The sequence below is a fragment of the Nuphar pumila genome, chromosome 15, assembly GCF_984573655.1.
Source record: "Nuphar pumila chromosome 15, dmNupPumi1.hap1.1, whole genome shotgun sequence".
Classification (NCBI taxonomy): Eukaryota; Viridiplantae; Streptophyta; class Magnoliopsida; order Nymphaeales; family Nymphaeaceae; genus Nuphar; species Nuphar pumila.
The window spans coordinates 29071234-29086063 of record NC_143263.1 but is presented as its reverse complement, the minus strand read 5'-3'; the positions used below and the strand labels follow the sequence as shown (position 1 = coordinate 29086063).

Sequence of the window (14830 nt, the reverse complement as noted above, 5' to 3'; positions counted from 1 at the left end):
CACATTTGAATCAAACCGCGAGCAATGATTCACTAGCAGTATGAAGAGGTTCATAGAATTCATAGGAGAATGGGACTAATATTTTGGGGAGCCTCTTCATTTGGTCTAACAAAGGACCAATCTGTGTACGAAAGCTCGATAAATTCATTGTCAGGAAACAGTGATGGGAAAATATGCATGACTAGATAATACATGAGGCCAATACCAATTTCGGATAATGCACCTATCACACTTGAGTGTGGAGTTAAATGGTCGAATAATCACATGTTCAAAATGGAGTTGTGGCGACAATGGTGGCCCCAATCGCAATAAGCTCTATGGCCAGCTCTTAGATTGATAAAAGGATGTTAGAAGTCGATTAATTGAATGGTCCAAAGGGAGCAGCACTATTCCAGCAAATAGAGGCTTGGGAAGAAAGCTAAAAAGGTTGCAAATGTGTGTGGCAACCAACGTGGATGGTCTAGCGGTGGAGGGCGATCAGAATAGACAAAACTCCCTAATTAACAATATTGCGAAATGAAAAGTGAGGCATAAAATTAGGTGGAGGAAAAGATCAAAGGTGCATTGGATGAAGCAGAGATAAAAGCAAACATTTTTTTTACTTGTATGCATCATCCCGTAGAAGAAAAAACTTTCAAGGTTCTTTTGATTTGTGTGAGGTGCCCATGGGCTATTTTGACGAAAAGGTATGGGTCATTTTGAACGGAACATTCTTGGTTGATGAAATTAAGCTTCCAATTTGGGATCTCCCTAATAACAAGGCCCAGGGAGTTGATGGATTCCCAATTGAAGTTTTTCAAGGCAGTATGGCCGGCTAGTTGGGAAGAGTTCATAGAAGTTTTTAAAGAATTCTATGGCAATGGATGCTTGTCAGGAAGGTGGGGGAGTCCCTCTTCGTGATAGTTCCCAAAGAGCGAGGGGCAAGTGACATTGACGAATTTAGGCCAATCTCTCTACTGGGTAATCCACTTAGGTGATCTCACGGGTATTGGTCGCGTCCGTCTCAAGAAAGTGGTTCATCAAGTAGGAGCCTCGCTTTGTGAGTTTGTTCCCAAGAGGAGAATCCATGAAGGGTGCCTTCTTGTGCACAATGCAGTGCCCGTCTCAAGAGAGTGGTTCATAAAGTAGAAGGAGCCTCGCTTTGTGAGTTTGTTCCTAGGAGGAGAATCCATGAAGGGTGCCTTCTTGCACACAACGCAGTGCACTCGATGCATTCTCCAAAAAGAAGTCTTTTTTACTCAAGTTGGACCTTCGTAAAGCCTTTGATTCACTGAGCTGAGACTTCTTGTTCAAAGTTTTACAAAGGGTAGGGGCGGTGGGTAAGGTAGATTAGGGTTATACTGGAGTCTTCATCGATATTTGTATGCATTAATGGCCAGTGTGAGCCCTCTTTTAAGCCGAAGAAGGGTTTGAGGCAGGACTGTCTCCTCTACTATTTATTCTCGCCGTGGAGGTGCTCAGCTATCTATTTCAAAGTGCTAGAGAATGGGGGATGTATGACAGTATGAAGGAGTGCAATTGCCAGGTATGGATAATTTTTCACATATTCTATTTATAGATGATGTTTTAATTTTTGACGAAGCTAGCAAGGAAAACATGAAATTCTTGGGGATAATTCTTTATGTTTTTCTGAAATCTCTGGCTTGCAAATCAACTCGGGAAAAGTAGCTTAGTGAATGATGAAAATGGGTGTCCTGGGAACATAGCTAGGAGAGTCTTCTAATATGAAAAGTAGAAAATTTCCATTAAATATTTAGGGATTCCATTACACAAGGGGGTGACGGAAGCTCGTCCATGGGCATCGGTGGAAGATAAGATACAAAGCAAAATTGAATCGTGAAAGGGTAGGGTGCAGGTAGGAGAACTTTGATCAAGCATGCCTTAACCACGGTAGCTCAACACTTCATGAGCCTTTTTTTTCATTCCAAACCTGGTCTTGAAGAGAATAAATAAGCCACTCAGGGAATTCCTGAGGAAGAAGGGGTGACAAGTCTACAAGAGCACCCATTGGGTGGGAAGTGGTGACATTGCCGCTCTCGCAGGGAGGACTAGGGATTAGGGACCTCAGGCGTCTCAATAATGCGTTATTGGCAAAGTGGTGGTGGCTAATAGCCAAGAAGGAAGGGTTGGTGGCAGCGGTTTAGTTAAGATTTTTGACATGTTCTTGTCAAATGTAAGGGCTACAGTAGTGGTGGGTAACGGGAGCAGCACATCTTTTTGGAGGGACGTATGTGTTGCAGGAGGGCCTCTACGACAAGTGAGTGTATCCGGAGTTGTTCAGTATTAGCAGGAGGACAAGTAGCACGGTGAGGGACTATTGGCCGGTGACACACCAATGGAGTGTGAATGTTGGGCGTGGTCACAGCAGTGTCACCAACCGGCAGCTGCAATGCTTGATGGAATTGCTCACGGAGGTGCAGCTCTCGGATGGTGAAGATGGGATTCGATGGGAACACGAAAAGGATGGTGAGTTCACGGTAGAATCATGCTATCGAATGCAGGTTGAACGGTTAGCCTTATGGCTCCCGGAACACAGCTTATGGGGAACTGATATGCACATACGGTCATCGCTGTTCGGATGGCAGGTACTTCATGGAAGAGCAACACTTGTTTGCCAAATGTAGCTGGTTTGTGGAACTGCATAGGCACTTCTGGGATCACGTTCTCCGAGCAACTGTGGAATCCTGCATGACGTCTTCATGTCAAATTGGCAGCGCCGTGCGAGAGGACGGGGGTATTCGAAGTGGAGGTGCTAGGTATTAGTCACGTGGAGGCAGATATGGCTGCACCGAAACAAGATCATATTTGAGGAGGCTCGTTCAGATCAGGATCAAGCGCGAATTCAGAGAAGTGATCAGGCTACAAGTGGAAAACCATGGTAGTGGCGTATCTGCAGCAACTGTGTGACGGATGTGAGTTTGGTTCTAAGGGATTGGAATGACACCTCGTCATTCACAGCTCCCTGTAGATTGTGGAACTGAAATGACAGATTATTCCAAGGATCAAACCTTGGATCGTATAAGTGTATTATAAAAAAAGAGGCGGAGCTACATACTGGCCTGAGTGGCCAGTGCCCACCCTGACTTGGAAATCCCTAATAAGGGAGTTTGGGTTAGGGCCCTGACCTGAATGTTGTTGCCCTGCCCCAAACTCTCTCTCTCTCTCTCTCTCTCTCTCTCTCTCTCTATATATATATATATATATATATATATATATATATATATATATATATATATATATATATATATATATATATATGTGTGTGTGTGTGTGTGTGTGTGTGTGTGTGTGAGAGAGAGAGAGAGAGAGAGAGAGAGAGAGAGAGAGAGAGAGCCCAAGTGGATTTCTAGCTCCGCCAAGTGGACCATACCTCAATAATGTAACGTTTCTTAGCTTGCTTGCTTAATTTTACTTCTTGCCAACATCATTTTACCCGATCAGAATATACCACTGTGGTTCCAAGGTGTGTGTGTGTGTGTGTGTGTGAGAGAGAGAGAGAGAGAGAGAGAGAGAGAGAGAGAGAGAGAGAGAGAGAGAGAGAGAGAGAGAGAGAGAGAGAGAGAGAGAGGCTGGGTCAAAATCAAATAGAGATGATAAGTAGTTGCAGTGGTCCATGGGACTTAATTGCAGAACGCCAAAGGTTGGAGTCAAGTCACATACGGTTCGACGTGTAGGTAAGGACAAGTCCTTGTCATCAAGTCCACAATTTGACTTGAACAAAGATTGATGTACAATTGAACCTGGGTCCCATTAAGTTTCAGTCATTTGACCGCAATGCCTTCACTAGATTCTGCTCGACAAAATCACCTCAGTGCACATGGACTCACCCAGTGCATGATGGGGCGGAGGCCCAACTTGGCTAAGCTACTTGTACACTTCAAATTAAACCTTGGCACAAAAGACAAGTTCTTACACGAAGTTTTAACCAATTGGATTAGAGTTACAACTTGGCCTTCTCACCAGCCAACAATATTGCAAGCAACAACATCAATAGATTTATCTAATTTATGATGATCAACTAAATACAGTACTATGCAACTAAATGCTATCTGATTTAATATGATCGACATTGTGGGCAAGAATTTTTCTTCTCAGATCTATTCTATCATTCTCCCTTTCTGTTGCATCCTTTTGAATTTTTGACTCTCAATTTGGTTTTCACATCACACGAACAAAAGAAAAAAATCATATGCAACACCTTTTCTTACGAAACTTCTTGTACTGTAAAATTTTCTTTTCATATGAGTTTTTTTTCACTTCCAAATGTAGCCTTATGGACACATCTGAAAATTTTATTATCCAAAAGATACTGATCAACCAGTTCCAACATAGCACAATCCTTCAAGGAGATCACATACTGAGGAACATAAGCAACAATATTCGCCCACTTTGCAGTAAAGAAATTTTCTAACAAACCAACTTTGAGATCAAAGAGAGCGAAAAAATGCAACAGGATGCATACTTTAAGGAGAACAAATAAATATATCTTGTCCACATGATTACTTTTGTCTTGTGAGCCAGAAATTTGGATGCAAGCAAATGTTCCTCTTTGACCCATGAGATATCAATGTAAAGCGAATATCAATATGAAAAGAGTGTCATATAACTGATTGAGCATTTCTTCAATTAGTAGTAACATACAATTTTGGGTCTTCAAAAATCCTTACAAGGAATAATGTGAAACACAAAAAATGGAGAACAAACAGCCAAAAATAGAACCAACTCATCAATGTCCATTTTGATCCACCACAGCGTCCCAGTCCAGGCTATGAATTGAATGACGCAAAGCCTCTTCCCTGAAATGTGAAAGAACATCATCCACGCTCCTTACAAAATGATCAGCTTTGTCCCTTACACGAACGCTGACCTGAATACACGAAACAATAAAAAGGAATTAGCACCTGCATTAGGCATATGATTGCCTAGAAATATATGTAGCCAAAACAATGTATTAGTGTTCACGTATACAGCACCAGTAAATAATTTTTGACACTATCTATCTAGACAAGAAGTCAAAGATTTTCCTGATCTATAACTTCACCTGGTGAAATCAGCAGATGACATAGTAACTATGCTCTAGCCGCACAAGCAGATCTACTTTAGAATAAGATAAAATTAAATATCAGACTAACCGTTCCAGTGTTTGCCTCCTCCTCCCCAACAACCAGTATGTAATTGTATTGTGCCAGTTGAGCTTCTCGTACCTACAGAAGAGAATAAAAGAAGATTATGTGTGGCATCCTTTCGAGATTCTAATAGGAAAGCCAATTCAAGTAATGGAAAATCCACAACCAGATGCCACCTAAAATTACTGGTAAAGCAGATATAACAAGAAATCATGCAATCAAACACTTTGATTCAGATTTACAAGTTCTCAATCAATTAAGCAAATGGGCCATCCTCATTTTTATCACTTGTCTTCACAAGCCAAAAAGTCGACTGGCGTGAACTTCATGTGGGTCAGGTATACAAGCTGATATTTGCGACTCCCTGGGGGAAGGGTTAAGCCCACGGAGTTTTACGCTGACAGGACAGCGACCGTAAGTACGGCAGGAAAAGCCAGGGCGGCTATGTCTCTGATCCTGGGGGTAGTTTCTCAGTGTAAATATCAAAAAAAGTATGATAGGCAGTCTGTTCAGTAACAGGATAAGTATGGACCTAAATGGTTGCCAGAAAACGTCTGAATTATGAGCAAAGATCAAAAGGAAAAATAATTTAGAACTGAGACAGGGGCAATCAACCTAGAAAGAAAGAACTTTAAAGTGAACTAACATGCTAATTGTGAATATCAAAACTAAAGCCAATGCATTTTATTCAGCAAGCACTCTAGATATGTTACAAATACAATATTTAGGCAGACATACAATGTGCAGCACCTAGAAAAAAAGGTTTAGTGCTGTCACAGGGACTCTTCAACTAGGTGCCTCACCCGCACCCGATGCGGTCAACCTGACCCTGGGTGCAGTCAACACACCCAGTGTCATTTATGTCCAACTTTTAGACTTTATATATATATATATATATATATATATATATATATATATATATATATATATATATATATATAATTTTTTATATTTTTGCTGCACCCCCGCACCCAAGTTTTTTGAAAGTGCCGCACCCTCACCCACACCCATGTGACATAGGTTTAGTGTACTAAGATGCTACCATAGATTTTGTGCAGCAACCTAGAAATGTTATAAATACAACATTCATGTCCTAAAGTATAAGTACAACATTCATGTCCCAAAGACTAGAACAATGCGTTTCACAATATTCAATTCTATTTTTTCAACAATAAAGAAATTGTTAAAGTGAGTCATCTGAGCTTTGGATAGGGATGGCAGTGGACCGGAGCGGAGGCAGAGGACAAGGTCTCCACCCCTGCCCGGTCTCAAAATTTTTCCCTCCATCCTCGCCTTCGTCCCCGCACGGGTTTTGATTTTAACCTCCATCCCCGGTCCAAACGGGGTGGGGCGGAGCCCCGTTTCTCTCCGGTCCACTGCCATCCCTAAAGGTATTTTAGTTATATTACTAACGGGGATCGGAGACGGGGCGGGGGAAAGCATAAGTCCATCCCCACCTCCATCCCTGCATGGGTTTTGATTTTAACCTTCATCCCTGCCTCCATCCTCATTTCATGTCCTCCATCCCCAGTCCAAATGGGGTGAGGCGGGGTGGGGCTCCGTTTTCCCCCGGTCCACTGCCATCCCTAGCTTTAGAGCAGGCTATAAAGACACTACAGCTGATGGAATTATTGACTTGACCTAGCTGAATTGGCTAAATGAGCTCATTTTATGAGATCAAGACCACAGCAGGAGCCAGATAGGATCTACTCTAGGTCAAATCCACACAGAAGAGCTAATTGTTAGGCATAATTTACTAATCAAAATCCTTCACCGCATCAACAACCAAATCCTTCAAATCTTGAAAGAACTATTTATGGACCAGGTGAACTTAATTTTGAAATTGTTACAAGAATTTATAAATAACAACATGAGAAAAGCATGTCTTGTCTGAAGCAACTTCTGATGGTACAAAAAGTGTGACCACATGCAACCTCTATAGATCTCCCTGCTACTGTGAAGTAGAAATGTACAACTTATTGGTGTAATCAGAATTTAAGAAAAAGACAAACAAATGATTGAAATAAGGTTGAATAGCAGGAAGAAGAGCATGAAAAAAACAAAAGATGAAGTTTTTTCCACATGCAATATACAGATATAGACTTCCTAGTTTTCCTTGCATTGAATAGCTCTAAAGAACAACCTCATACAAGTTCTACTATGACCACTAAGAAAATTATTGAGTAGGAGGATGGGGTGGTAGAAAGGTTTTCTTATGAGGCTGGCATAATGACAAACCCTTCCCATTTCCAAGACAGTCAGATTAATTTGTTGATACAGCCTAGTGGCTGCCACCAAAAGTAAATTTCTTTATATGGCAACACAAGAAAACCATGGTTGATGTGATTGAACATTTAGTTGTCAAAGGCGGAGCCTAGGCGAACTAGGTGCAGCCCCCACCACCTGGGATTTTAGGTTTGGGCAGTGGGGCCCTTTTTTACCGCCTAGGCGGCCCATGCCTACTCTTAAACCGACTAGGCTTAAGGACAATTTTGTCCTCTTTTACTTTGTTGACTACATGGTCAGCCGTGCTATGGGAAATGTAAAAGGGGAAGGGCAATGCCCTCAAAGAGCTCTCTCTCTCGCCTTTGCCCCTTTTCTTTCTCTCTCTCTCTCACGGTTTGTTGCAGTGAGAAGAAGAGAGACACTCTCTCTCTCTCTCTCTCTCTCTCTCTCTCTCTCGCGCGCGCGCGCGCGCCTTTGCCCCTTTTCTTTCTCTCTCGGTTTGTTGCAGCGAGAAGTAGAAGAGTCTCTCTCTCTCGGGCGTGCCTTTGCCCCTTTTCTTTCTTTCTCATTCAGTTTGTTGCAGCGAGAAGATGTACTCTCTCTCTCTCTCTCTCTTCTTCTTCTTCTTCCTGTTTTTCCTTTTTTCTGTAGTTTGTCTTTCAGTTTTATATATATTCCGCATTTAAGTTATTATAATATGTATATTATATATATTATGTGTTTGTGCGTTTCCTAATATATATCTATAATAAGCTTGCAATGCTTAAAGAAGATGGCAATTGGAGGCAATCAGAAATAAGGCTCAAAAAGCACCAAGGGAGGAGAATAACTAGTGCATCATACCACAGATAAGGGAGGCTGAGAAAGAAGAAATGATATGAACATGAGGATGATGAGCTATCATTCAAATATCAATTCCAGCATGAATAATGAAAACTATCTAGTAATGTAGACATACCACAAGATATCATCGGACGATTGATAGTACTTGATCATTTGATGAATTACACCATACATTACATGCTAGTTTATTACATGCACGAGATGGTTGATGGTTTACTTTCAGGATGTTTATGTGCTTCAATGATTTTTTTTCTCTTCATATATTTAAAGTTTAACTAGATGATGTTGCAGGTCAATTGACTAATTTAAACAAATTGAACTCCTAAATGGCATTTGTACAAATGAAACCCATGCCAATACATAACTCAACAAAGTACTTTTAATCTTTATGTATATAACGAAGATATCAAACCAAACTCTGTAGACTTATATAGAATAAACTGTTTTTCAAGTGTTATTTTAGGGATATAAAATTTCAAAATCAACATAAGCAACTACCTTCTTTTGTATCTTTCTGTCTGTTGTATCAACATCTACATGATAACCAGCATTATGTATCTGGTCTCTAACCTGCACCCAAAAAGATAACAGAAAAACAATAATATGAAGTTCTATTTTATTTTTTGACACAATAACATGATACACAAAATCAGTGAAATATTCTGATGAAGGAAATGGATAAGCTGTCAGAAAGGTCTCAGCACAATCTGTTACACTAGTAGTAATACAAGCTTGAACTTACCAAGCATTTTATTATACAACAACAACAACAACAACTACAACTACGCCTTCATCCCAAAACAATTGGGGTCGGCGATATGAACCAAAAAAGAAAATCATTCTGGGTCTTCCACATGAATCCTTCTCCTCCAATCATTTCTATCCAATGCCATGTCCTCAGTGAGGTTCAAAGCATTCATATCCTTTCCTATCACATCCATCCATGTCTTCCTAGGCCTACCCCGACCTCTTTTAACTAATATATTTTCCCATTTCTCCATCCTTCTAACTGAAGCATCATTAGGCCTTCGCCGAATATGTTCAAACCACCGTAAACGATTCTCTCTCATCTTATTTTCAATGGGTGCAACGCCTACTTTCTTACGTATCTCCTCGTTCCGAATCTTATCTTTTATTGTATTTCCACACATCCATCTCAGCATACGCATCTCAGCTACACTCATTTTTTGAATATGATGTCTCTTGGCAGCCCAACATTCCGTACCACATAGTAAAGTGGGCCTAATAGTCGTCCTATAAAACTTTCCCTTCAACCGCAATGGCATTCTACGATCGCACAACACTCCAGTTGCACTTTTCCATTTCATCCACCCAACCTTTATCCTATGATTTACATCTCCATCAATTTCTCCATACTTTTGAATAATAGATCCCAAATATTTGAAACAATCATCCACCGATATTTCTTGCTCACCAAGCTTCACTACACTCCCATCACTACTTCGTTGCTTACTAAACCGACATTCCATGTATTCTGTCTTACTCTTACTCAACTTAAAACCTCTTGCTTCTAATGTCTGTCTCCATAATTCTAACTTAGCATTAACCCCAGCTGACTCATCAATCAAAACAATATCATTATCAAACAACATACACCACGGCACATTTTCTTGAATTGATATCGTAAGCTCATCCATCACTATAGCAAATAGGAAAGGGCTTAAAGCAGATCCTTGATGTAACCCAACCGTTATAGAAAAATTGGTTGTCACCCCTCCACAAGTGCGGACATTGGTTACTACTCCTTCATACATATCCTTAATTATACTAATGTACTTGAGAGACACACCTTTCTTCATCATTGTCCACCAGAGAACGTCCCTAGGTACTCTATCGTATGCCTTCTCCAAATCAATAAAAACCACATGCAAATCTTTGTTCCTCTCTCTATTTCTCTCAATAAGTTGTCTAAGAAGATGTATAGCTTCCATAGTTGATCTTCCAGGCATAAAACCAAATTGATTCTCCGATATCATGACAACCTTCCTCAACCTAGACTCAATCACCCTCTCCCAAAGTTTCATAGTATGACTCATGAGTTTTATACCACGATAGTTTGTGCAATCTTGTATATCACCCTTATTCTTATATAGAGGCACCAAAATACTCTTCCTCCACTCATTAGTCATCTTATTTGTCCGCCAAATCTTGTTAAAAAGATTTGTCAACCATTCTAAACCTTTCTCTCCCAAGCATTTCCAAGCCTCGATAGGTATACCATCTGGGCCAACTGCCCTTCTAGATTTCATTTTCTTCAAAGCCTCTGCAATTTCTTTCTTTTGAATCTTGCGCATGAAGTCACGATTCATCTCATGAAAAGGAATAGAGAAGTCTCTAAGATCTTGAGCATGACTTTCATTAAATAGCTTATCAAAATAATCTTTCCATCTCTCCTTAATCTCCTCATATTTGACTAAAACCCTTTGCATTTCATCTTTGATACATCTAACCATACCCATATCCCTCGATTTCCTATCTCTCATCTTTGCAAGCCTATAAATATCCTTCTCGCCCTCTTTGGTATCCAACTTGTCATAAACCTCCTTATATACCTTATCCCTCGCGTTCCGAACTACTTTTTTAGCTTTTTCTTTGCTATCATATACTTCTCCAAATTCTCATTATCACGACTCTTACTTAGATTTCTATAACACTCTCTTTTAACCTTAATAGCTAATTTGACATCCTCGTTCCACCACGATGTATTCTTACTAGCGGTGCATCGCCTTTAGACTCACCCAATACCTCCTTAGCCACCTTTCTCATGCCACACGCTATCTTATTCCACATTGATTCTGAATCCTCCTCGAGACACCAATCAGCTTCCTTAACTACCTGCTCTACAAACATTCCTTGTTTAGCTCCTTTCAGTGCCCACCACTTAATTCTAGGATCTATCCTATGTCTATCCCTTTTGCGGCATTGTCTAATTCTAAGATCTAAAATTAAGACTCTATGTTGTGTAGCTACATTTTCTCCCAGTATAACCTTACAATCGATGCAACAACCCCTATCTCTTTTTCTAAGTAGGAAAAAATCTATCTGACTCGTATTAACCCCACTTTTAAATGTTACTAGGTGAGACTCCCTCTTCCTAAACCAAGTATTTGCTAAGATCATATCATAGGACAAACCAAAATCTAAAATCCTTTCTTCACTTTCGTTTCTTTCTCCTATGCCATAGCCTCCATGGATACTCTCAAATCCATCCCTACTAATGCCTACATGCCCATTAAGGTCATCGCCGATGAAAAGCCTTTCTCCATAAGATATCCCTTGTACTACTCCATCTAAATCTTCCCAAAATTGACGCTTAATGGAATCATCTAAACCTACTTGAGATGCATAAACACTAATAATATTAATAATATCCGAACCTAATACTAATTTAATAAGTAAAATCCTATCACCCTTCCTACGGACCTCAACTACATTATCTATAAACTCACGACTCATAACAATACCTACTCCATTCCTATTCCTATTTATTCCTGTATACCAAATCTTGTATCCCCAAGGTTCTATCACTTTTGCTTTCTCACCTACCCATTTGGTCTCTTGAAGACATAAAATATCAATATTTCTCCTACACATAACATCTACTAACTCTACCAACTTACCAGTTAAAGATCCTATGTTCCAAGTGGCTAGCCTAATTTTATGGTCTAGGACTAACTTCTTTACCCCCACCCGTCCAACAAAGTGAGGGAACCCTTGCCTATTTGACACCACACCCGGGCGCCGGTGTGATGCGTCGCTTCCGGGCGACGACCTAGCAACCCTTGCCCATTTATCACTGCCTCTGGGCCTATAGAGTACAACGCGTCGCTCAGTAGGGAACGCCCTAACGAAATTCTCATATTGGTTCATAATCATAGGGTATGACTAAGTTTTTATGCTGGCTGTCACAGGCCTACCACAACCCTCCTCCTTTATTCGGGCTTGGGACCGGCATTTTATTATACAAATCATAAAAATAAACTTGATTAAATATGATGAAAAGGATAACACAGATTGTCTAGGTAGAGCCTCAAGCACAGTAGCCAAGCCTTGAATTGAACTTCAAGAAGGAAAAACAACCAAGACCGAAAGAAGGTTCTGAAGGAGTATCTTTTCCCCAAATTTTAGATATCATAATTCTTCAAATGAAAGCTTCTCTAACAACACACATATGCACAATATATAAGATTTTTTAAATCCAAGTTTATTATCTAAATAAAGTATATGCAATTATGCACACAATCAAGATTGATAATATTGAGTGCAAGGTCTCTAAGTTATACATTTGGATGCATTCATAGTAACACACTTGCAAAGCTTGTCTGACCTTTCTTCTAAAAAATATAGTACGTAAAATTGTGTTTTAGCAATAATAAAAATATGATAAACAAAAACTAAAAAAAAGATCTTTCACTTGTGTTCACAGGAATAATTAAAAAATTTGACGAAATCAGTACCCAAAAAAAAGCACAATCAATTGAGATCCCTCTATTGAGTGAACCAATTAATCATAAAGATCTATATTTGTCTTAGAGGGGATTTTTTACGCAGTAGCACTGCATGATGCAGCATCGCTGACGCTGCTGACAGCCATCCATCTTAACATTTCTTGAGATGGAGACCATGCCCATCTCAAGAAATGCCAAGATGGGTGGCTGTCAGCACCACTGCATATAATGTGAACACTTTCTTCTAAGGCTTTTAAATTGACATTTTTTGCGCAATGAGATGAAAAATTTTACTACTTTTTAATCAACTACGAAATTAATTCTAGATTAGTATGGTCCACATGCAACATCAAGGATAGAAGAGAAGGGCAAGGACTTCCTAACTTTTCCATCTGACTAAAGCATCCAAGCTATTCATGCAGTCCTAGCTCCTAAGCAAATGATTGAACAAGTGATATGGTAGGAGGCAATTTTCACAACCAGTGGTACCATCTAGTGAAGAAAACCAATTCTAGTCAAAAGGCTATCACAATAAAAAACTAACTGTTTCAAAAAAACAAAACTAATAAAAACCATACCAAAAGGTCTTTATTAGACTGCTCCATATCACACCCTGGCCTGATTCATAAATGCAGTTGTCTCCAAAGAAAAGTTACAGTTTATCAAGTTTAGGGAGTTTAGAGATGGCTTGTACCATATGGCAAATGAAAATAGGGCAATAGATCAAATGTTCCAGATAATTTCTTAGTCTCTTTTTCGTAAAACTTCCACAATGTGCCAAAGAGAGGGAAGTTTCTAAGTCAACAGCTAAAAAAGTTGGAGCTTTAAATGTGTTCCTACATGCTTTGTTTGGTGCCAATGAGTAGATCAAGATTTTGAACTTACCACTTAAGGATATTAGTGAGTTGGACAGAACTAATGCTACTCCCGATACTTGCTAAGAATATTCATTTACAAAATAGCAGAATGATCTACTTGCCATCTAAGTACTCCCCATTATTTCTCTTTATCTTCTAGGCAATCATAAGCATTGACAATATTGATTAGCATGGTGGTTTCCACCAAAATGGTTCCTAACATTTAGCACATCCATTAACATTGTAATGGCTCCTCACAAAGTAAATTATAATTTATAAACAATAACTACAGATGAATAAGAACTTAGGTGTCACTTCAACCATTCATATTTATGCACAAGTAGTTCATAACAAACTACATCACAAATAAATTTCCCAAGGAAACATTGCCATTAGGTGAAAGATGCTTCTTCTTACAGTAAATGTGTGGCATTTTCAGAGGTTCAACTTCTTCATCAGCAAATATTACTGAGGAATACAGAACCATATAGGGCATAGCAATATGGCATGTGTTTCACATAAGACAAACATAGCTGCATAGTTTTTTTTATAGGTAAGCTGGGGTTAGGCAGACCCCCACCAGTTATATCACTATACCATTGGGTTTTGAACTTGCAACATCCCCAACACAAGGTGATGTGTACTAACTGCTCCTACCAGACAACCAGAGCCCCCATTGGTAAACTAGCTGCATAGTAGGCCACTTAGTATCTCAATCAACGTAGTAGAGAAATTCCTGACACATACAAAAGCAGCCCTTGGAACAGAATTTCTTTACCTCTTTTACTTTCTTTCATATACAGTAAACTGACACCACTATCACAACCATAAATTGTGAAGCCCTAGTAGAAGCGGTTGTGCACAATTTATCTAATACCGGTTCCATCAGTAAACAACCTAGTCAACAGAAAAATGCTTCAGAGATCACACAACAGAGCAAGAGAAGCAACAAGCTTTTAAATAAATATGAGCCGGTTAATCAATCTGTTCATTCCACCCTAATCAATCTGTTCATTGCCATTTCAGCAAGTTTCGAACCTGTATTGCGTAAGACTGAGACTTTTCTGAGACAGGACAGACAATTGCTTGCCGAGGACTTAACCAGAATGGCCATTTTCCTTTATAGTGCTCTAAAAGTATTGCAAGCATGCGCTCAACAGATCCAAGGACAGCCCTGTGTATCATAACAGGACGCTCCCTTTTAGCTTCATCTTCAGCTGAGTATGATAAGTTGAAACGAGAAGGAAGCTGAAAGTCCAGCTGCCAACAGAGAGAATTTCAAGTTCAGTAGTGGCATATAACTACAAAA

General features: G+C 39.7%; 1 protein-coding gene across 1 annotated transcript in view; it reads right to left on the bottom strand.

Moving 5' to 3' along the window:
• Window positions 1-4562: 4562 nt before the first annotated feature.
• Window positions 4563-14830, bottom strand: part of LOC149814960 (threonine--tRNA ligase, mitochondrial 1-like) — a 90063-nt gene continuing 79795 nt past the window's right edge. The window contains exons 18-21 of the mRNA XM_089989567.1: window positions 14560-14781; window positions 8694-8765; window positions 5133-5204; window positions 4563-4867 (exon numbers count right to left, since the gene is read on the bottom strand). Coding sequence (XP_089845693.1) covers window positions 4727-4867; window positions 5133-5204; window positions 8694-8765; window positions 14560-14781 — 507 coding nt within the window. The 3' untranslated portion in view covers window positions 4563-4726. The remainder of the gene's footprint in view (window positions 4868-5132; window positions 5205-8693; window positions 8766-14559; window positions 14782-14830) is intronic.